The 19058-nt window shown below is 40.0% G+C and overlaps 1 protein-coding gene across 2 annotated transcripts in view; it reads left to right on the plus strand.

Annotated features, from left to right (window-relative positions):
• Positions 1–7774, plus strand: part of rerg (RAS-like, estrogen-regulated, growth inhibitor) — a 39930-nt gene extending 32156 nt beyond the window's left edge. For both annotated transcript variants that reach the window (XM_051393108.1, XM_051393109.1), the window contains exons 4-5: positions 4889–4962; positions 6305–7774. In XM_051393108.1, the coding sequence (XP_051249068.1) occupies positions 4889–4962; positions 6305–6715 (485 nt within the window). In that variant the 3' untranslated portion in view covers positions 6716–7774. The remainder of the gene's footprint in view (positions 1–4888; positions 4963–6304) is intronic.
• The last annotated feature ends 11284 nt before the right edge of the window (positions 7775–19058 follow it).

Here is a 19058-nt window from a genome sequence, read left to right on the forward strand (position 1 = left end):
ATGTCCAACTATTCTCTTAAAATCTTACGGATTTTCATACAAGTACCTATTCTCTTAAAAGTTTTTGTTCCATTAAAAGGTTAAATGAATTAAAACCAGGAAAATGAAGTCATTAATCATGCAGTGAATTAAACGCATGTTGGTCATTGCAAAAGCTCAACTCTACACTTTTTGCCTTCAGCAGTGCATAATATAGAATTGGCCTTTTTATACACTGATGCAGATTGAGTCAGGTCCCTACACTGTAATTATGGGGCTCAAAGACATCACATCTCTGTATGGTGCTTTTCATTTCCTGGCTATATACACGGCAGGTCTCAGTGTCTCTCTCTCTCTCTCTCCGTGATATGAGGTGCAGCAGCTCAGCAGAGTGCAATTACCAGCAAAATACAGATCACACATGGCGGCATATTTTCTTTTTTTAGTCAATCACCTATTTATGTAACGACATGGTGATCACAATCTCATAGTCATCATCCCCTCTTTTTCACATCACAACATATGGGTGGCAGGTTGTTGAGGTGCTTTTAACTGCAAGGGCGACAATATAAGAACACTTCCAGCTACAGAATGACTTTATTTTGTTTGGCATAGATGGAATTTTAGGGCATGTGTTAGAAATAAAGAGATTAATTTTCTTTCCATAGAATATAGCAGTAAACTAATACTGTAGATAGATTTTTTTAACGTAGTATATTGTTATTGTGTGTACAGCTTCATACAATATTTGAAGTGTATAAACTTCAAGTAGTGTACCAAAAGAAGAAGCAGAAAGAGCGATAACTGCCTCCTTGGTTACCACAAGAGTTGGCGTCACAACCAAGAAAGCACAGCTTGAGGTGCATAATGGGAATAACAGCACCGTTGGGGGGTGTCTGTGACCAATCAGACTGCCCTGCTGAAATTACCCATGAAGTGGTCGACACATTATTATAACCCTATTATGGGCACATCACACAGGTGGGGGGTGTACGTGCAGAGTGCCAACCTTAGAAACGCAGGAATACTGCCAGAATGTGGGCTGCACTTTCAGTACGTACAGCTTACCATACATCTCCATTTATTATCTACCTATTTGTTTTGATCAGGGTCGTAAAGCTCAATGTTCTTTTCTACCACAAGAAATAACTAGTGTTCCAAGGCCTGCTGTGAAATTTAGTCCTCTGAATGCAGGGATATGTGCTGTGGAGGGTTTCATATTGGTAGACTTTGCTGATTAGCACATATCCATCAGTGCTTTGCACACAATTGGTCCAGCATGTCCTGCGTCTGCCTGAGCAGAGGTGTATTGTACAACTCTAAAGGCAAGCACCCAAAACACCATCAGTTGGCTCAAGTAAATGTGAAGTTCCTCCTGGACTGCTGATGTTCTCATCAGAAAAAATGAACAACATGGACACAGCTGCTTTCCAGAACACTCATACAGTTTTCATGACATGTACAATTCTGAAAAAAAAAAAATGGAAATGGGGCGCAAGGGCAAATAATAAGGTTTCTAATGTGAGAAATTCAGGATTAACTTAAATGAGAAAGAAACTCAAAAGCATTTTTTTTATTTAACAATAAGTCAAGCAAGCTAGTTAGGTTTAGTGATTTTGTTAGACATCAACTAGGTAACAGGTAGAACCCATCTGACATTGTGTATTTCTATTATTATCTAGCCGGATCAGCTGCGTGTAATTGACCCAGCACAACTAAAGGCCCTCCGCAAAGAAAGGAAAATACAAATTGAGGGACAAAATGTAGCAACGTTTCTGGTAATGTGCGTCAATGCAAAATTATACTTTCATTCAAAACGTATATTCATTTTTGATTATGCTGTTTCAGAGACCAAATTTACATTTTGGGGCACTAGTGACTGCGAAGGTGGGAGCTGGCCCATATACAAACACAAATCCAGCTATTATAGGTTCTTTCAGACACTTGTGGGTGACTTTACTGCCACCACGTCAGCAAAGACAGAAAATAATATGATAAACTATGTGACTCAACTTGTTTGTTGCACTAAATGCTGGCCTTACTGAAGCACATCATCAAACTGTGGTTGTCATCATTCTGTGTTCCTGCCTCATAATAAATGATGCAAAATGACATGAAAGTGCAGATGAGTAATGATTACACTTGCTGACTGTGTGTATGCATATGTTTAGGGCGTCTGCTAGCAGACACACTCCACAGATGACCAGTTGGATCCCATTCCCCATAGCACTTGGAGAAACAGTTGATGTTCAGAGAGCAGATAATAGCCATAATATTGCAATAGTCATTTCTGTCCCTGCCCACCATCCAGTTACAGAATCTAATTTCCTTTGGCACACAGAAATTAACTCTGACCTACTTCTGCTGGCAACAGTGAAAGTGCTTAATATTGTGCCACATAGTGCAGAGGGAGTTTCTGGTATGAACATTTTAGAAATAAAGTACTGTAAAGCAGTTGTAAAGAGCAAAATGATTTACTTCTGGGTGTTAGAGCAGTTTAGGGCAGCGAGCATCGCCAAGCTATATCGACAAGGTGGATTCTGTTTCCAGTTTTGACACTTTGAGTCTGACGTGCCACTTTCCCTTTTGACCTTCTGCCAAAACAGCCTACAGGCGGTGAGGAGGTTTAAATTACGAGGGATGAATTGCTTGCTGCCAGGAAAATTACTGCTTTTGTTTCTCTCCAAGACCTTTACATGGGATGGTGTGGCTGGTTAAATCATCCCAGTCCTGCCCTCTGTCAGTGGATTTAGCAACAAATACACGTCGGGGTGGATGTGGACAGATTTGGTGCTCCTTGCAGCTGACAGAGTGAGGACTCCTGAAATAGGCTGTCCCAAGGGTCACTGTGTGAGACTCTGGTTCTCCTCCTCACAGATGCTCCTCATGCCTCCAGCCAAACAGCTATAAATCGCCACTCTACTTCCGCCTCTGGCTCTCTGTGACATTTCATTTACGTCACAGGATGGAGTTTATCCCCTGGAGAGGTGAGCGCACCTGGGACACAGCAGGGTGGATGTGCAGAGACTGGAGCAACAACAAGCTCTTTTCAATGAGAATCTTAGTATTTTGCATCGTAGTTTGTAGTTTTGAACTTATCACTAAGCTATTTGACTACGGAAAGGACCAATCTAGCAATTTAGTGAAAAGGGTCATTTAAAAGTTTTATAATTAGTTCATCGTTAGACAGATTAGAACAAGCATCCTCAGCTTTAAACCCTTGCTCGCATCTGTGCTTGTTAGCCTGTAGATATTATTCCTACTGCCTGCAGTCTTTGGTGAGACTCACTGATAACCATTAAGACTACTTTCACTGCCAGTTAGTCTTTTGCATTTCTATTTAAAATACTTTTACTGTCTCTGGGTCATTTCTTTATTCTGATTGTTGGTCATTAAACAACATACAACCCCGCCAATGAACAATGAATGTTACACAGGAAAAGTTCAAAATGAAAGGAGGAACAAGATGTAGTTATTCTCCTGAAGAAAGTCTGGTGATTTTTATTTTAATATTGATTTCTCTTTCTAAGCTTTCTCATATTCTCCCTTCAAGAAAAGAACCATGAATCAAGAAAAGGCTGAGCAGAGAGGACATGAGTCACAAGCTGAAAGCAATTGTAAGGTTTGGTTCACAAAGCCAAAAAGCTTGAGAAAGCGACGGCTTAAGCCCTCTGGTTGAGATGCCGGCAAAATCCAGCAGAATCTTTCACTTTACAGGGAGGGTTTCAGGGGCTTCAGTGCTCTCTGCGAGGTGTTTACACAGATGGGATTTTTACAAGGGGGCAATTCAGGCAGATTACTCCTGTGCTGTCCAAGGTGAAAAGAAAGGTCACGGTCACAGTTCACACCTGTGTTCCTGTGCCAGGAATAACAGGCTTTTCAAATAAGCTAGAGGTGAAGCACAGGTCATTTTAGGTCATTGCAGGAGTCAGCCATCATCCAGAAGGATCCTTCCTGGTCCAACAATCAGCAAAAAAAAAACTGAAGCATTTGGCTCCAAAATGTGGACGTGATGTCCTTTTTAAACAGCCTGTCTGAGCCAGGCAGAAGCCAGCGTGTCTTCTTGTTTTGACCTCTAATAGAAGCTCTCTGCCTTGGGCATGAAAATGCTTAACCAGTGACTGCAGAAAAACAGAGATGTCCATATCACACAGGGACATTTTAAAGCCAAATGCATTTGTCGTGGCTTTTTCAAAGTAGGCACCAGTACTGATCGATAGCAAGGGGCAAAGTTTATATAGGCAATCTGTAACCTGGAAGGTCTGGGAAATTGCAGCATGGTAACCAATCTGACATCCATTGTTGATTTAATATGAATAAATGTGATTCTAAAGAACTGAAGTCGTGCTTGCATTAGCTGATCAGCCATGTTGATGCAACATCTGGTCAGCCATCGCCTGATTAGTAACCTCTAATCACATTCATAAATGATTCTGACCTTGGTGAAAGCCTCACAGAGCCACTAGCTCGGGGTTAAATCCTGGACATGAGGGTCTATGGCTAAGAGAGACGTTTTGATCATCAAATATAGATGTCTGCTGTGTATTTATGATGCTTCTTTTCAGGTCAATCAGTGTTTTAGGCCAGTCACTTTAATAGTAAAGAAGCTTGAGTGAGTTGATTCATGTAGGTTTCACAAATTAATCAATGCAAGAAAAAGTTTTGCATGCAAAAGTTTTACATGGAGTAATCATCAGTTTAATGTGTGAGCCTCTGAATCATTCAAAATAATAGTAGGCGGAATCATTTTCACCACTTCAATGCTGATGAAAAGTCTGCCTACCTTCATAGTGATATGTAATTTAGTAAGAAAAGCATTACATTGAGTTTTATTTCCATGTTAGGAGTCAGCTGTCTCTACTATCAAAAATTGATTCACTCTTTTTTTTTGGTCTGTTGTGTCTTACAGAATCAACATATCGCCATCAAGCCAACATTGACGATGAGGTTGTCACCATGGAGATTCTGGACACTGCAGGGCAGGTGAGATAAATGATGTCCTTAATCCGACCTTGTGTCATACATTTGTATTTGAGTTGTTACTCAAGAATGTGTTACACATCACTAGTGACTTTTTTTAAAGTAATGCATTACTTTACTTAATTACTCCCCGTAGAAAGTAGTTTGTTACACTCCCCACTCCCCTCACTTGCCTGAGATGCACGTAATATGAACTGCATTTAGCAGCCAGACTCGCTCCAGTCGCTCGCTTATCAAACTAAAAAATTAAACTCATTTTCTATATGATTGAATTGTTAATATTATGAAATGAATAATTTTAGGCTTCAGAAATAAAATCTTGCCATGACAATGAAACATGTTCAGCAGGCACAATGGACATGAGGTTGAGCTGACATACACAGCAAAAACTATCCATATAACATTCATTTTTTAAACGTAAGATGCTTCCACTTGTTTTTAATATAAATCAACTTGAATGCTCGGGTTTCATCTTGCCCTTGCTGTCTTTCGTTGGAGATATTTGACTCCAATGAATTTTGGAAAGACACTAGTTTGAAGAATTGTAGTACGAGTTAAGAGGCTGAATGGCACTTTCAGGTGGTAATTTCCTACAGTCTGACAGGAGCATTGCAGGGTCCTGGCCATGAGGGAGAGCTTGCGTAAGTCCTCTGGCTGAAGATAAATATGCTGCAGTGCTGCGTAGGTGTTGTGCTGACAGCTGATTTCCCCTGTGACACTTCAGCCAAGTCATCTCTCTCTCATTACATTGTAGTCTATTTTCAGCTGGCATTAGGATGAAGTCGAATGTTTCCAGACATGGCTGCGTTGGATGTCAGGCCTCTCCTGACTCTGACTCTATCAAAGCATTGTGCTACTGCTATCATGATTTGTGGAGGTGGAGTCTTGCTGGTAGCTCATAAATTCTGAGTTCAAAAGTCGGTCAGGTATACAAACGTCAAACTTTCTCATCTGTCCTCTGGAGGGATGTGGTACTTTTAAGCTTACTCTATCAATAAGTATGAAATCAGGATCTGTGTGCCTCCCTCCAGTCAGGTTACGATTTAAAGTCAGCCACACAATCAGTTACATCCTGTTATTAACCGGGCAGGCCGTTGCTGCTTCAACATGATCAAATTAGGAGCACATGTCTGAATGTTCACGTTCCTCAGATGGCTGCAGAATTAAATTTCTGTCTTAAGCAGAAGGGAGTAGAGAGAAAGAGACAGGAATTAAAAACAAATGTTTCTTCATAAACAGACTAGATGTGTTACATGCGCTGAAAATACATTTTAATGAGTTTAAAAACTTCTCAAAACTGGAGTTACAGTTCAGTTTAATAGCAAATTCTTTGTCTTCATCTCAGGAGGACATCCAGCAGAAGGAGGGTCACATGCGCTGGGGCGACGGATTTGTCATCGTGTACGACATCACGGACCGGGGAAGCTTCGAGGAGGTGGCGCCGCTCCGAAGTCTCCTAGAGGAGGTCAAGAAGCCCAAAAACGTGCCTCTGGTCCTTGTGGGCAACAAGTCAGATCTGGACCACGTCCGGCAGGTTGGCACAGAGGAAGGCGAACGGCTGGCAGCTGAAATGGCGTGCGCCTTCTACGAATGTTCAGCATGTGCCAACGAGGGTGGCGCCGTGGCCGAGGCTTTCCACGAGCTGTGCCGCGAGGTGAGACGCCGCAAGGCCGTGCAGGGCAAGGCCAGACGCCGCAGCTCCACCACACATGTTAAACAGGCCATCAACAAGATGCTGACCAAGATCAGCAGCTAGGGAAGAGCCACATTACCGTCTGATGACAGAAGAAATGTAAATTTTTCTCATGTAAATGTTTCAAGCAATTATTGGCTCTGAAATGGACAAAATGTGACTGATTTAATGTGTAATGTTTTCTTTACTTTTTCTCTGATCATTTACAATCAAAAAGGTTCCAAGTGCAATGTCTTTTTCCTGCAAGAGGTAAATGATGTTGTCACTTCAACATAGGAGCCTTAATGGATGATTTCTCGTCCAAACATTTGATCAAAATAATCCTGGATACTGGTGAGATATGAGATGTTTAATGATGAATCGTTGATATGGTGAGGTTCTCAACTTTCTTTTATCCTCTCATTTAACTCTTTAAATAAGCCAGATGGCAGTCTGAAAACGATGCATGCAAGCTGTCCTATTTAGCATGCAAAGAATCCAAGCATTTATTGACGTTGAATGAGAAGATTCGTAGTTTCCTCTCTGTATCTTGTCTGTAGGGGGATATTGTGATGTACTTTGGCCCATGTGTGTAACTGTTCCGTCAGCAGTGGTCAAAGAAAAATAAGATCAGAGAATTACTATTAGATAATAGTAGATGCACTGTTCTTCGCCCATGTCAGCCCAAGAAAAATCCTAAGAGTTGTCAACGCCTGTCCTTCAAAAAAACCTTGTCCACAGCGTTCTGTTGACATTAAATGTTCTGCAGCGGCTCCGTGTTTGTCCATGACGTGTGTACTCAAGATCTTTTCCTCAAGGAACCAGAGCGCAGGTCCACAACCTTTTTAAGCCCATGAAAGAACATTTTTGCCATTTTCTCTAAACTAATCCATGCCAACATGTTAACAGATTCCAGGTATGTTCTTCATGGCTATAATTTGAATACTGTAAACTACAGTATGTATGATATGGTATATTGCCTTAAGCACTGCTGTGTCTTAGGTGTGTACAGAACCCAAAGGCATCTACAGTAGAAGATACTGTAATTGTTGAAATGTAATATGTCTTTTTCCTTATGTATGTGACCTATAAGATGAAAACAACCAGCTGTGCACTTGTAATTAAAAACTGAGATATATCCCACTAGGTTTTCTTTTAATGCGTCCATATGTCTGGTTGACTACAATATAAATGTCATTGCTTGGTTCATGATGTTCCAAAGAAGCACTTAGTGGTGTACTACGTCTATGTTTCAGGTAATAACCATTGTGATTGATATAGATGCCTTCAGCCAGACCATCAAATGTCACATTTACATAGTGACAGTCTCCAGACGGGAGAACAGGGACTATATATTTTATATCCAACTCCTGAAACTCGGCTTCATCTGGCTTTCTAAGGCTCATGCCAACATTTTGTTCTGATGTTCAAGTTTAAGATCTCAACCTTTTCCCTGTTCCATGTCACATTACTCAACAAAACTTAAGTGCACAAACAATAAAGGAAGACAGTAAAATATTCCCCTCAGGATTTCCATCCTGTTTTAGCTGAAAGTAGGGAGAAGGCAGAGAACACAGGGTAAAAGCTGATATTAGTGAAAAGTGTTTTTGGGGTGATCCAGCTTCAAAATCGTTTTGATGCTGCACTGACAACGATTCCTCTGTCATTCCCACTCTGCCAGACATACAGTACGCTTGTTCTTGCAATATATAATTTTGGCATCCGAGTCTGGTGAAGTTCGTTTAAGGCCCTAAGTCAAACACCACCGACTATGTCACTGATTTTGGTGTAACTGGATCATCAGTTTCATGATAAACAGTAAGCTTTACTTGTTGCTAAAGTAAGTTAACCACTGACTGCTGCTAACTGTCAGCTAGTTTGCTCAGTTAAAAACCGAGTTTTTGTTTACACTGTTAGCATCAGAGTTTTGGATCGACTGGAGGAGGAAGTTTTCAGGCTTGGTGCGAGAGCCAGCAGGGTGTGCTGACAGGCAGTGGCGCCAGAGTCGCACCAGAACTGGAGCTGGGCAGGCGGGCAATGTAACCGGGCTCAGCATATGGCCATCATAGCAGACATTTATACAAAATATTACAGGAGACTTTTTAAGGAAAACTGCAGTATTTTTTTTTTTTTTTAAGTAAAGCTGTTGAATATATTTAAATGACTAAAAACAACTACCACTAACTGAATGTAGTATAACTGTAGTATACCAGTATTTATGACTCCCATCAACAATCCCTTTTGTAATTAAACAAAATATCCATGTTGCAAATAATTCTCTGTATACACGTTGATTTATACACTACCTATATTGCTGACTCAGGGTGAGGACACAAAAACTGCTTTCTTTAGTTTGGGTGAAGCAGAAAGAAGTGGCCCATCTATCTGGCAGATAATTACTAGAGGCAAAAATCCCATAATAACCAGGGAAAAGAGCCATAGTGCTCCTCCTCTGCCTGACCAGTTGGAGACAAGTCTGCAGACAAGGCAGTCCCAGTTTTCCTATTCCTATGAATTCTGACTGTTTAAAGAGGTTTTAAAACCAGTTGTGCTAACTTTCTGTTCCAGCACATAAAGAAACTTCAGTCAGAGAAGTAATTCATTACCGTAAAAGAGAAGGTGACAGTCTTGCTGTGTCACACACAACATAAAGATGACTGGATGTGGTAAGATTGTTTTTTCTTCTTCTGACACAGCAGGTTGGTGGGCAGGTCGATCAGCTCCTATCAGCCTCCAGGGGTTTTGAATGCTGCGGGAGCTTTGACCTTCCGCTGTACCGGCCAAAGGGTCATACTCCAGATTTCATGCCCCAGGTGGCCGATAGCCTCTGTAGCCTTTAGTGTGAGCCGAGAGTGCTCACAGACCCACACTAATGCACATGGTTTCTCCACAGCATTAAAATAAATAAAATATTAATAGTATTTGTATCAGACAGAAAGTTTGAGCAAGCAATATCTCTGAAAGCCAGCCTTTGTTTGTGGTGGACAATAATATCCACAATAAATAATGGGATGATTGCATTCCCCAACTAAGCTAAAAGCAGTAAGTGATTTTTTGGGCCAAAAACATAACACTGAATTACAATATTATCCAACTACTATAAAGTTGACATGGATAATGTTTTACCAAATAGATGCTTATTTACACATTCATTTGACATGGAGCAACAATAGCAGTCATTTGTAGTTGCATTTCTGGCTACTCCATTGAATGTAACTCCAATATTTACTCTCACTTTAGCTCTATTTTGATCTCTAACTCCTGAGTAAAATATCTGGCTCTTTGGCAGCTAAATGCTAAATGTTCAGTTTTTTCCCAAATAGTTAACACCTCTTTAAAAGGAAACAATTGGAAGTGTAGTCATGGAGATTATTCTTTTTTTTTTTGTTGCCAGGTGTCAATATCTTTAAACATTATTATTTGTAAAATAATTTAAAACCTGAATTGACAAAGATTTTGTTCACTTGGGGGACAACGAAAACAATCTACATAACACTGACTTATCAGAATCAAGTTTTTTTGTATGGCCCTTCGGGAGAGGCGGTAACTAACTAAAACACACACCTTATAAAGCTGTAGGTAGTTTACATTTTAGCAAATAATTGCTAATTTACACATCCAGTACATATGGAGTAACATTAGCATTTATTTGGAGTTGTTTCTGGCCACCTACTAAACGTAAAAACAATATTTCCTCTCCTCGTAGCTTTGGTTTAGTCTCTACTAACTCCTGAGGGAAGTGTCTGGCTCTAAATGCTCCACTATGTTCAATAGTTAGCCACTAATTTTGTCATTTGATGCTGGCCAGGTAGCTTACAGGGGTTTATTACAGCATTTTAGCTGAAAACAGAAGCTCGAAATGAGACTGGTGAGCCTGCTGTGACTGAAGAAAAAGGGTAGAAGTGCTGAAAGATGCTAAAAAACTCTGTATAACAGAAGGGAAGTGCAGTGCCATGTGATAATTCTCTGTGGATCCATCACTAGAAGCAACCCCTTGCACATTAAAACCAGTTATTTGACTCATTGTTAATATAAAAATATTGATTAGTGCAACTTTAATATTTAAAATGTCCCAATTAAATTATCATATATGGAAAAATAGAAGTTACTTCAATATAACTCCAGTTCTAGGAGTATGTGCATCGCCTCCAACTGTTGATATGGCTGTAGAGAAAAGTGCTTAAGATGCCCCAGAAGGGAGGGGGCTGGTGTGTGTATCCTCTCCTCAATTTCCTGCCATGCTGTGATGCTCTGAAAGTTAGTGCGAAGCGGGGTCGGGAGTTCGAGGCACTGTGGGCCCACTCGTGGAATTCCATCGCTCTGAAGAAAGACATACACACGGTGGCTTCATTGTAACAGACTGGCTGCAATGGGTAAAAGGCACTCTATTAGGACAGTGGAGAGCGATAAGGATACTGTGGGGGAATGATAGGAGTGAAGCACAATTTATCCCACATGGTTCTCATTGCAAACAGGTTTTTTTCTCCTGGGTAGATGTGACGCAGGCACTGCCGGGCATGAAGACGTGTGACTGCAACTTGCTGGAGTTTGAGTTCGCGCAGTTCTCATCTCTTACATCGATATAAGGTAGACGGGTGGATGGGGCAGTCACCAAATGCAGTGACTAACGGTGGAAACAGAAGGAGAAAAAGACACTTTTTGACCAGAGGAGGAGATGAGATATTCAGGGCATGAGTGCCATAACTGGTGAAAAATCTGGCCACATTACCCAGGCAAAGATTAGTTTTAGATTTTTTTTTTTATTGTTACCCAGCAGCAGGTTTTATCTTCAGAGATATTTTCATGATCTCACAGACATCTACTGTCTGCCTGAAACATTTGCCTGGGGAAAAAAAACATTTAAATCAAATTTTCCACACAAAGTGTACAGTCACGGTCCGGCCATAGCTTGGAGAGCAGAAGAGCAGAGAAGAAATCAAACAGTGTTCTAACATTAGTTTTGCCTAACCCCGTATAGGACAGTCTCATCCATTGAGTGGGAGACAGTGAAACATGGTGTTAGAAAACACTTCTGATAAAATGTAAATCTGAACTTTACGTGGCTTGTCCAAGTACGTTGTGAAATTGATCACTTTTGCATCACAAATGTAACTTTTAAATGAAAAAAATATTAAAATCATGATGATGTTTTTGGGGGTCTGTTTCTTTTTAACCATCATAATAATGCATTTTACCTTTTTGTTTAAAATTGCAGCTTCCGTGATTTGCATATTGCACATTGGCATATTGCGATTTCGATAATATTGTGAATAATAATAATAACAACACCTTCACATGAGGGGTGAATAGATAAGTGGTCTACTATAATATTAGAGTGCAGACAGGCCTCATTTTATATACTGTTAATGTGAGCTTAACAAACACTTATGCATCTTTCTTCTAATCTTATCTCTCTAAAATAAAATAAAGCTTAAAAACCTGGGGATACTGTAACTGTGTCTACGGTACATATCATAGCAGTGCACGTTGGAGCTCATGTAAAGTATCCGGTCAGTATTCACAGTTCATTGGAAACTGTAGAAAGCCATCAGCCAACAGGTGGACAAACAGGAAGCTCTGTCCACGTGCAGGAGCGCCAAGTCCTGACCACCTCTACTGCAGCGACCACACACCATCCACAAATCCACAAACACTCGTAAAAACTATTTTCTTCTCGACTACAAATGTCCACATGAATTCAGTTTATAGGCAGCGGCCATACTCACTCAGACAGTGGAGCAGAATACGTTTCCCACTCGGGTTCTTCTCATGAAAGCTAACAGTAGTGAGGGCAACAGCTAACTAGCAACATGACACAAAATGGCTCCACGGAAGGCTTGTGTTCCCGTTTTACAGGGTTATAAAACAATACAGAACTTCTGGTTTTTACATTAAGTAACATACAGTAACTTAACACACTTTACAGAATGAAAAAACAGTGCTTGGTCTTTTCCCTCGCTCCTCCCCGGTTACCTGAAGTCCCACCCACTTAGGAACGCCAGGTAACAGTAGTCACTGATTGGCTAATGACCGACACCTGACTAACCAATATACAGCATGATGGGTTCAAGGACTATTGTAAACGGAGGACACTTCTGATAATTCATAATATTATGATGTAAACCCATTGACAGTATATATAATTTAACCACATTAATGGCAATGTTTTGTATATAACAAAAGACGTTAGTGAGCCAGTCCATATTTAAAAAATTGTAAACTGACATGTATTTCAAACAAACAAAATTAGAGCAAGGTACTCTACTTGGTTACCTGAGAGAAACTTTTTCGCACTCTGTTCTTACTTAGCCGTTCATTTATTAAGTAAGAAAATGAGACATGCAAAGCCTTGGGGAAAAAATTGGTGCCCTTTTCTGTTTCCATAAAAGTAGACTCACCAATATTGAATCCAAATACCCTTTGGTATAAAAGTGGGTTGTGTGCACTTCATGAAAACAACCTTGGAGAAAACAACAATCACATCTCAGGGTTCACATGATCTTCATCAGCTGATGCTCAGTGTCATGGAATTGTACATTAAATGTTTCAGTTCTTAAGTACTTGGTGGACTTCTTGTCCATGTTGCTGTACAAGTTGAGTTTCAGAGTTTGTTCTTGACCCTTGAAACAGAAAGTGGAGGAGAATCTCCCCACATCTGCTGATAAAGATATGTGAGCTGGTCAGAAGCTCCACTAAATGGTGAGTTGTCTGAAGCTCTACCTTGAACTGACCTTGAGGTGAGTTTGTTTTGTCATGCTTTTTTATTTTATTTTTAAACCTTTTCCCTTCACTGCCAGTTTGAGATGCCAGATGAAGCTTAAAAAAACCTAATCTGTCCTTGAAGTGAGAAGTGGTGAACACATTATCTGACTTTGCATTGTGCTCGGCTAGATGAAAATATTCAGCAAACACTGTTGGAAAGCCCGTAGCTCTCTCTCTCTCTCTCTCTCTCTCTGGTGATGCTGCTAACATCTCTGTAGGGTAACCCACGTCTCTAGAGCGAAAATAATTCTCATATCCTTGCAGAGGCTGATATCCCCATACATCCTGTTTAGATATGTAATCATGGGGAAAATTAGCTCACATAAATAACCATAGGAGAGCATTTTGATTGACAGACTGAATGATAATAACACAGCAGAAGATAATTTATTGTCGACAAATAGAGGTAAGTCAATCAATAAAAGTGATTTGGGATCATCACACGTACTGCATGTTTGTTTATTTTTATTAGCTTATTTGGTAGCAGACAAGTTCTCGGGAAGCTCTTAATGAAATTTTCCATTTTAAGGCAGAGCAGCAGAGTTTCATAGCAGAGGAAATGAAAGGCCTACAGAGAGGGGGAACGTTCCCTCTGTAAACAGGCCGGCTCTCCAAAGCTCTTCTCTCCTCTTCAGCCCAAACTCTTACAAACAACACATACTTCTTCCCTGAGTGGGCTGACTACACCCTGACAAGCTGTTTAAGTTGAACTTGAAGAGTTTATTTCCAAAGTGCTATACAGTATATCCGCTTTGAAGGAGAAAAACATCATCACCTCAAGTTCATCATCCAGTGTCTTTTAAATGTTGCGGAGTATTCAGTTCGTGACAGTGTTTGCATTTCATCAACGTCAGACTTTTTTTTTAACAATAAATGTCATATTTTACAAAGAAAATCACTTTTCTGCAAAGCTTTTACACACAAATCAATTATACAGTACCAAAAAAATCAAACGTGGTACTTCTTTATGCTCATCATAACTTACTGTAGGTATCTAAAGACAAACTGAAAACACTTTTTTTCAAGAAATGTTCTCCTTAGATCACGGAAATGAGAATTGATGAGCAAATTCCTGCTCTCAAGTATATACTTTTGATTTTAAAGGAATAATAATAATATATAAAATATACATTTTGAGAAACATGCTTATCAGCTTTTTTTGCAAAGAGATAAACATATCTAAACATCAATGTTCTCATCTAACTATCAAATAAGTGTATTTCTCAAAAAGTGCAACTATCCATTTCATGAGCCCATGACTAATTTTGAGCAGGTAGTTTTGTACAGTTATTGACTTTCCCACCAAGATGAATTTAAATAATAAAGTGGTGTGTACAGTATACAAACCATTTATGGCTGGCTTGAAATGTCAGATAATGCAGTATACATGGCACTCATATTTATAGTCATGCTATGTATAAGGTATTTCATATCATAAACATTACGTGTTGTGGAAAAGCTTTTAAGTCTACATGCAGAGTGCTGTTAGTGTACTGCATTATTTAAAACATTCCTTTCATGATAGGATCTAGCCATGCAGATAGTTTTGGATTCATGTGCTGATGTTTTGAGATATCTATCTCTGAGATTTCTGCTGTCCACCTAGTACCCGGGAAATGAATGGAATTCACTTGGAGAGTTTTCATTGGAACTACTTTCCTACTGTAAAAACAGTCCCAATATAAACTGTAAACAGCGAGGTCTGTGGATTATCCTCACAAACCGAGGCACTGTTCCCATAAAGACGTATTGCTGTTGAGTTTTTCATTTTTCAATACTTTGCCCACCACAAACACACTTTAATAGCCCTCCATTGTGTGCAATTGTTTCTGCACCACTGCAAATAAAACCAAAGCTATGTATGTCTATGCAAGAAAATGTGTTTGTTTTGTGTGTGTGTGTGTGTGTGTGTGTGTGTGTGTGTGTGTGTCTTCTTCTCTTTTAGCTCTTTGCTTTATGCCTTTGTACCCTTGCACCCTGTTATACCTTTGGCCTGCATTGCGTCTTGACCCAACATCCTGTTGGAACTGGAAACATTAACATTAAAGATGGAGGTTGGAAATGTAACTTGTAGCTCAGGATGAAGAGTGGGTTGTGTTGGCGGTTTGGTCCCCAGCTCCTTCTGTCCAGGAAACTGAACCAGTGCAATGGGTGAAGGAGAGATATGCAGTTTAGTAATATAATCTAGCATTCTTTAGCATCTTTTTCTCTTTATGTGCTCATGAACATCTAGACAGCTAGAAATACAATGAACTGTGGAAACCAAAGCTGAGGATTTCCATCTCTCCGTTTCTCTCTTTATCCTGTGTTCTATGAAGCATTGCAGTTGCCATGACAACCAAGGCCTTCCCTTGTTTTAAAGATGCTCACTATGGTGACCAAGGCGTTGTTGTACTGTGGGCAGGTCTGAGAGAGGGAAAGATGGTTTTTCACACATACTAATAAAGTACACTTACAGGTACACGCACACAAAACCCACCCACACATATGTGCACATCCACAGTGGTTAAATGATGTGATGAAACCTCTGATGCATGCTGAGCCCTTCAGGGTCTGACATATAAATTGAGCTGAATAAAACAGAGTGAAGGTTAAATATAGAGGAGCCACACCCCCCTTTAAAATCAATGCTCCGTTTCCTGAGGGCTGTATAATTACACACTTCTACCTGCAGCATGCGGATGAAACATCAGAAAATATGTCTTGTAGTCATCCGAGGGAAGTACAGCACTGTAAAAATATTGTTAAAAGCTTTCTTAGAATCTAAAAGTGAGTCTCTTCTTCTGAAACTCTTGTAGTACTACACTACCCACAATTCACACAGTGGAATTGCTTTTGTGATAACTCACATCCCTCAGGCAGCAGTGGCTGCACAGTACAGTACAACCTTGAGTGTGCTATTGTGTAAACAACAGTTAATACAAATTGAGTTTTGTTTTTAATTTTTTATTTCTTGGCGTTACACCAAAAAATTGTTTCTTGTTGCTAGGCAACATCCTGCTGCATCCTTCCTGCTCACATATACCTGGACAAGTTTATCAATGTCAAGCTCTGACACTGTTGGGTTAAAGATGCATTAATGCACCTTTGGTCACTGGGGGGCAGAATAACACCCATACGTACCGTATTGTTGCCTTATAAAGTTAATTTGGCTGATGTGTCATTTTACGCATTCAGCAGACACACAGAACCACATTGGAGTTGGCTCTGGCCGTCGCCTTCTTGGCAGTCCTGAGCCGGCTCCTGGATAATCCAGTAATGGGCAAAGATGTGGAGTGTGGGAGCTGAGGTGGGCCGAATGATGCCTGGTTAACAGCTGCCTGTGACAGCACCCACCTGTTACTCACTGTGACCATTCTCTTAATTATGCATACATTTAGTCTTAATATAATTAAAATGGGTGAGTTATATAAAAAAAAACATCCCCCGTACAGTTGTCATCAACTGGGAATGTAGCTATAGAAACGAAAACTGTTCTTTCTACCAGGCTGTAAATTTGCTTAATATGTTTATGGGGACTGACTGTTGGCTTAATTTCACAGAGGCTACTGTTACTTGATGAGAGCTGTGAGACTGAACCGAAACAGTAAAGTTGCCGGCCTTAGAATCAAAAAGATTTACACATTTTACACAGTCCTTTTTCCCATTATATATACATAAATATTGATTAGTGCAGCTTTAATATTTCTGTAGGATTCGCATATTTACATATTTATGTTTGTGTTGGGTCAGAGTCTAGTAAGAGTGCAATACTCCATATTTGTGAGTCACATATACTCTGTAGTATAAAGGTAAACAGTGGGACTATGCTCGTACAATATAACAGTGATGGGAAATCTATTTCTTTAAGACAACTTAGTCATGTTTGTTCAATCCATCAACCTGTTATTCTGCAGGTAAATCCCTCTCCTGGTAGAACTACCCATCGCTGGATCCCAGACAGATTGGCTCTAGTAGGCATGACTTCCTACCTATATAAATATGTGCAGGCAGTCAAAGTTTTTGCTGAAAACATCCTGAAGAAGATTTAAAATCATATCCACAGGTAAGAGGTAGAATGAGGATCGATATGAGGAAAGATGGGTTTTCATTGGGAGGACAACGCCCCCTTCTGGTTTAATTAATTGTGTGAAAAAACTCTCTCAAGGTGGAGCACAGAGGTAAAGACACAAAATTCAGATGATTTCCTTTTTTCAGAGCAAATGTACACTGCCCAGCACAGCGTTGCGGAGATGGACTATCAATGAGCAGGTGTGTTTAAAGGTGTGGTGGATGCAGGCAGGCAGAGACCTGCGGCAGATGAGAGATTTGACATTCCACCTTAAGAATGTAAGAAATCACACTGGTAGCAGATTAGCATCAGCCTGCCAGTGGTCTGGTATGCAGCACTGTCTCAGATTGGGAAACAAATGTGAAGCACAGGACAAACTGTGTGCACGTTCCAGGGTTTAGGGGAGTCATAGAGGGTCAGAGGTTGACTGATCTGTGGTTTTGAAGGTAAACATTGAACCTGAATAACCCCTCTTCAAGAATAATTGAAATCTACATACACTTTATGAAGTGAATTTGTAGTGAGCGTGGTAGTAAATTGTATTGAACTGGCATAAGATGAAGATGGGATCATTTCCAGTAGAAGCATCATATAATGTTCTGTAATGCTGTGTTTTTATCTCTAAATCACTAGATAAATCAACTGCTGTTGAATGCAGTCAGGGTCATCCACAGTCTTTAAAGTCTTTTATTAAACTTGTCATTGCTTTATTTTCTTACTGTGATTTCAGCTGCAAGAACAACAAATGGAATGATGAGGAATGAATCAAACATGATGGTGAGGCTTTAATTCACTGACTTGTTCAGAGATAAAGCACTTACATTATTAACTGCGATGACAAGTCTGGTGGATGAAGCTCTTTACTTTACTTTGTACACAATCCTCTGACAATATCAGAAAATGATATGCAGCAGATAGCAGCAGATGCTTATTAAATTAGAACCGTTTACCCATTGTAAATTATAAGTCAGTGTTATGTAGCCTGTTTCATTGCCACCAAGTGGACAAATTCAGGTTTTAAAATTATTGACTAATAATGATGTTTAAGATATAAAAATAATCATCTCCATGAACATACTTCTAAACTTCAAGTATTTGTTTCCCTTAAAGCTGTATAAACTATTTTGGAAATTACATTTTCAGTTTGACAGGCACATTCAGACACACAGTCGTCTCACAAATATCTAAGCCATGATGCCGTTGTTTGAAAAGTAATAATGTGTGTGTGCAGTGACATATTCACGACTGAATGTGTTTCATATTACCTCTGTAACATTAGTGCTGAACGCAATTAACTTGAAAGCTTGACGTGAAGTGGGCAGCAGATGAAAGGCAGCGCTGGAGTCCAGCAGGTTTCCCTCTCTGTGGCCTCGTGTTGCCAGTTAGCTTTTAACACCGTGAGCTTCATGCCAAGAGGAATAAAATACAGTAGTAATCCAAGATGAAGGGATTTTGGGATTATCACCACATATTCTCAAAGTTGCGTGTTTCAAACAGGACTTTTTAAAAGTAGAGCAAGAGCCAGGACGTTTTCTACAGTGACCATAAATGGAGAAAAACCATTCAAATCCTCTCTCTGCAGATGACTGATAGAAACTGGAATGCACAACCAGG

The sequence above is a fragment of the Dicentrarchus labrax genome, unplaced genomic scaffold, assembly GCF_905237075.1.
Source record: "Dicentrarchus labrax unplaced genomic scaffold, dlabrax2021, whole genome shotgun sequence".
Classification (NCBI taxonomy): Eukaryota; Metazoa; Chordata; class Actinopteri; family Moronidae; genus Dicentrarchus; species Dicentrarchus labrax.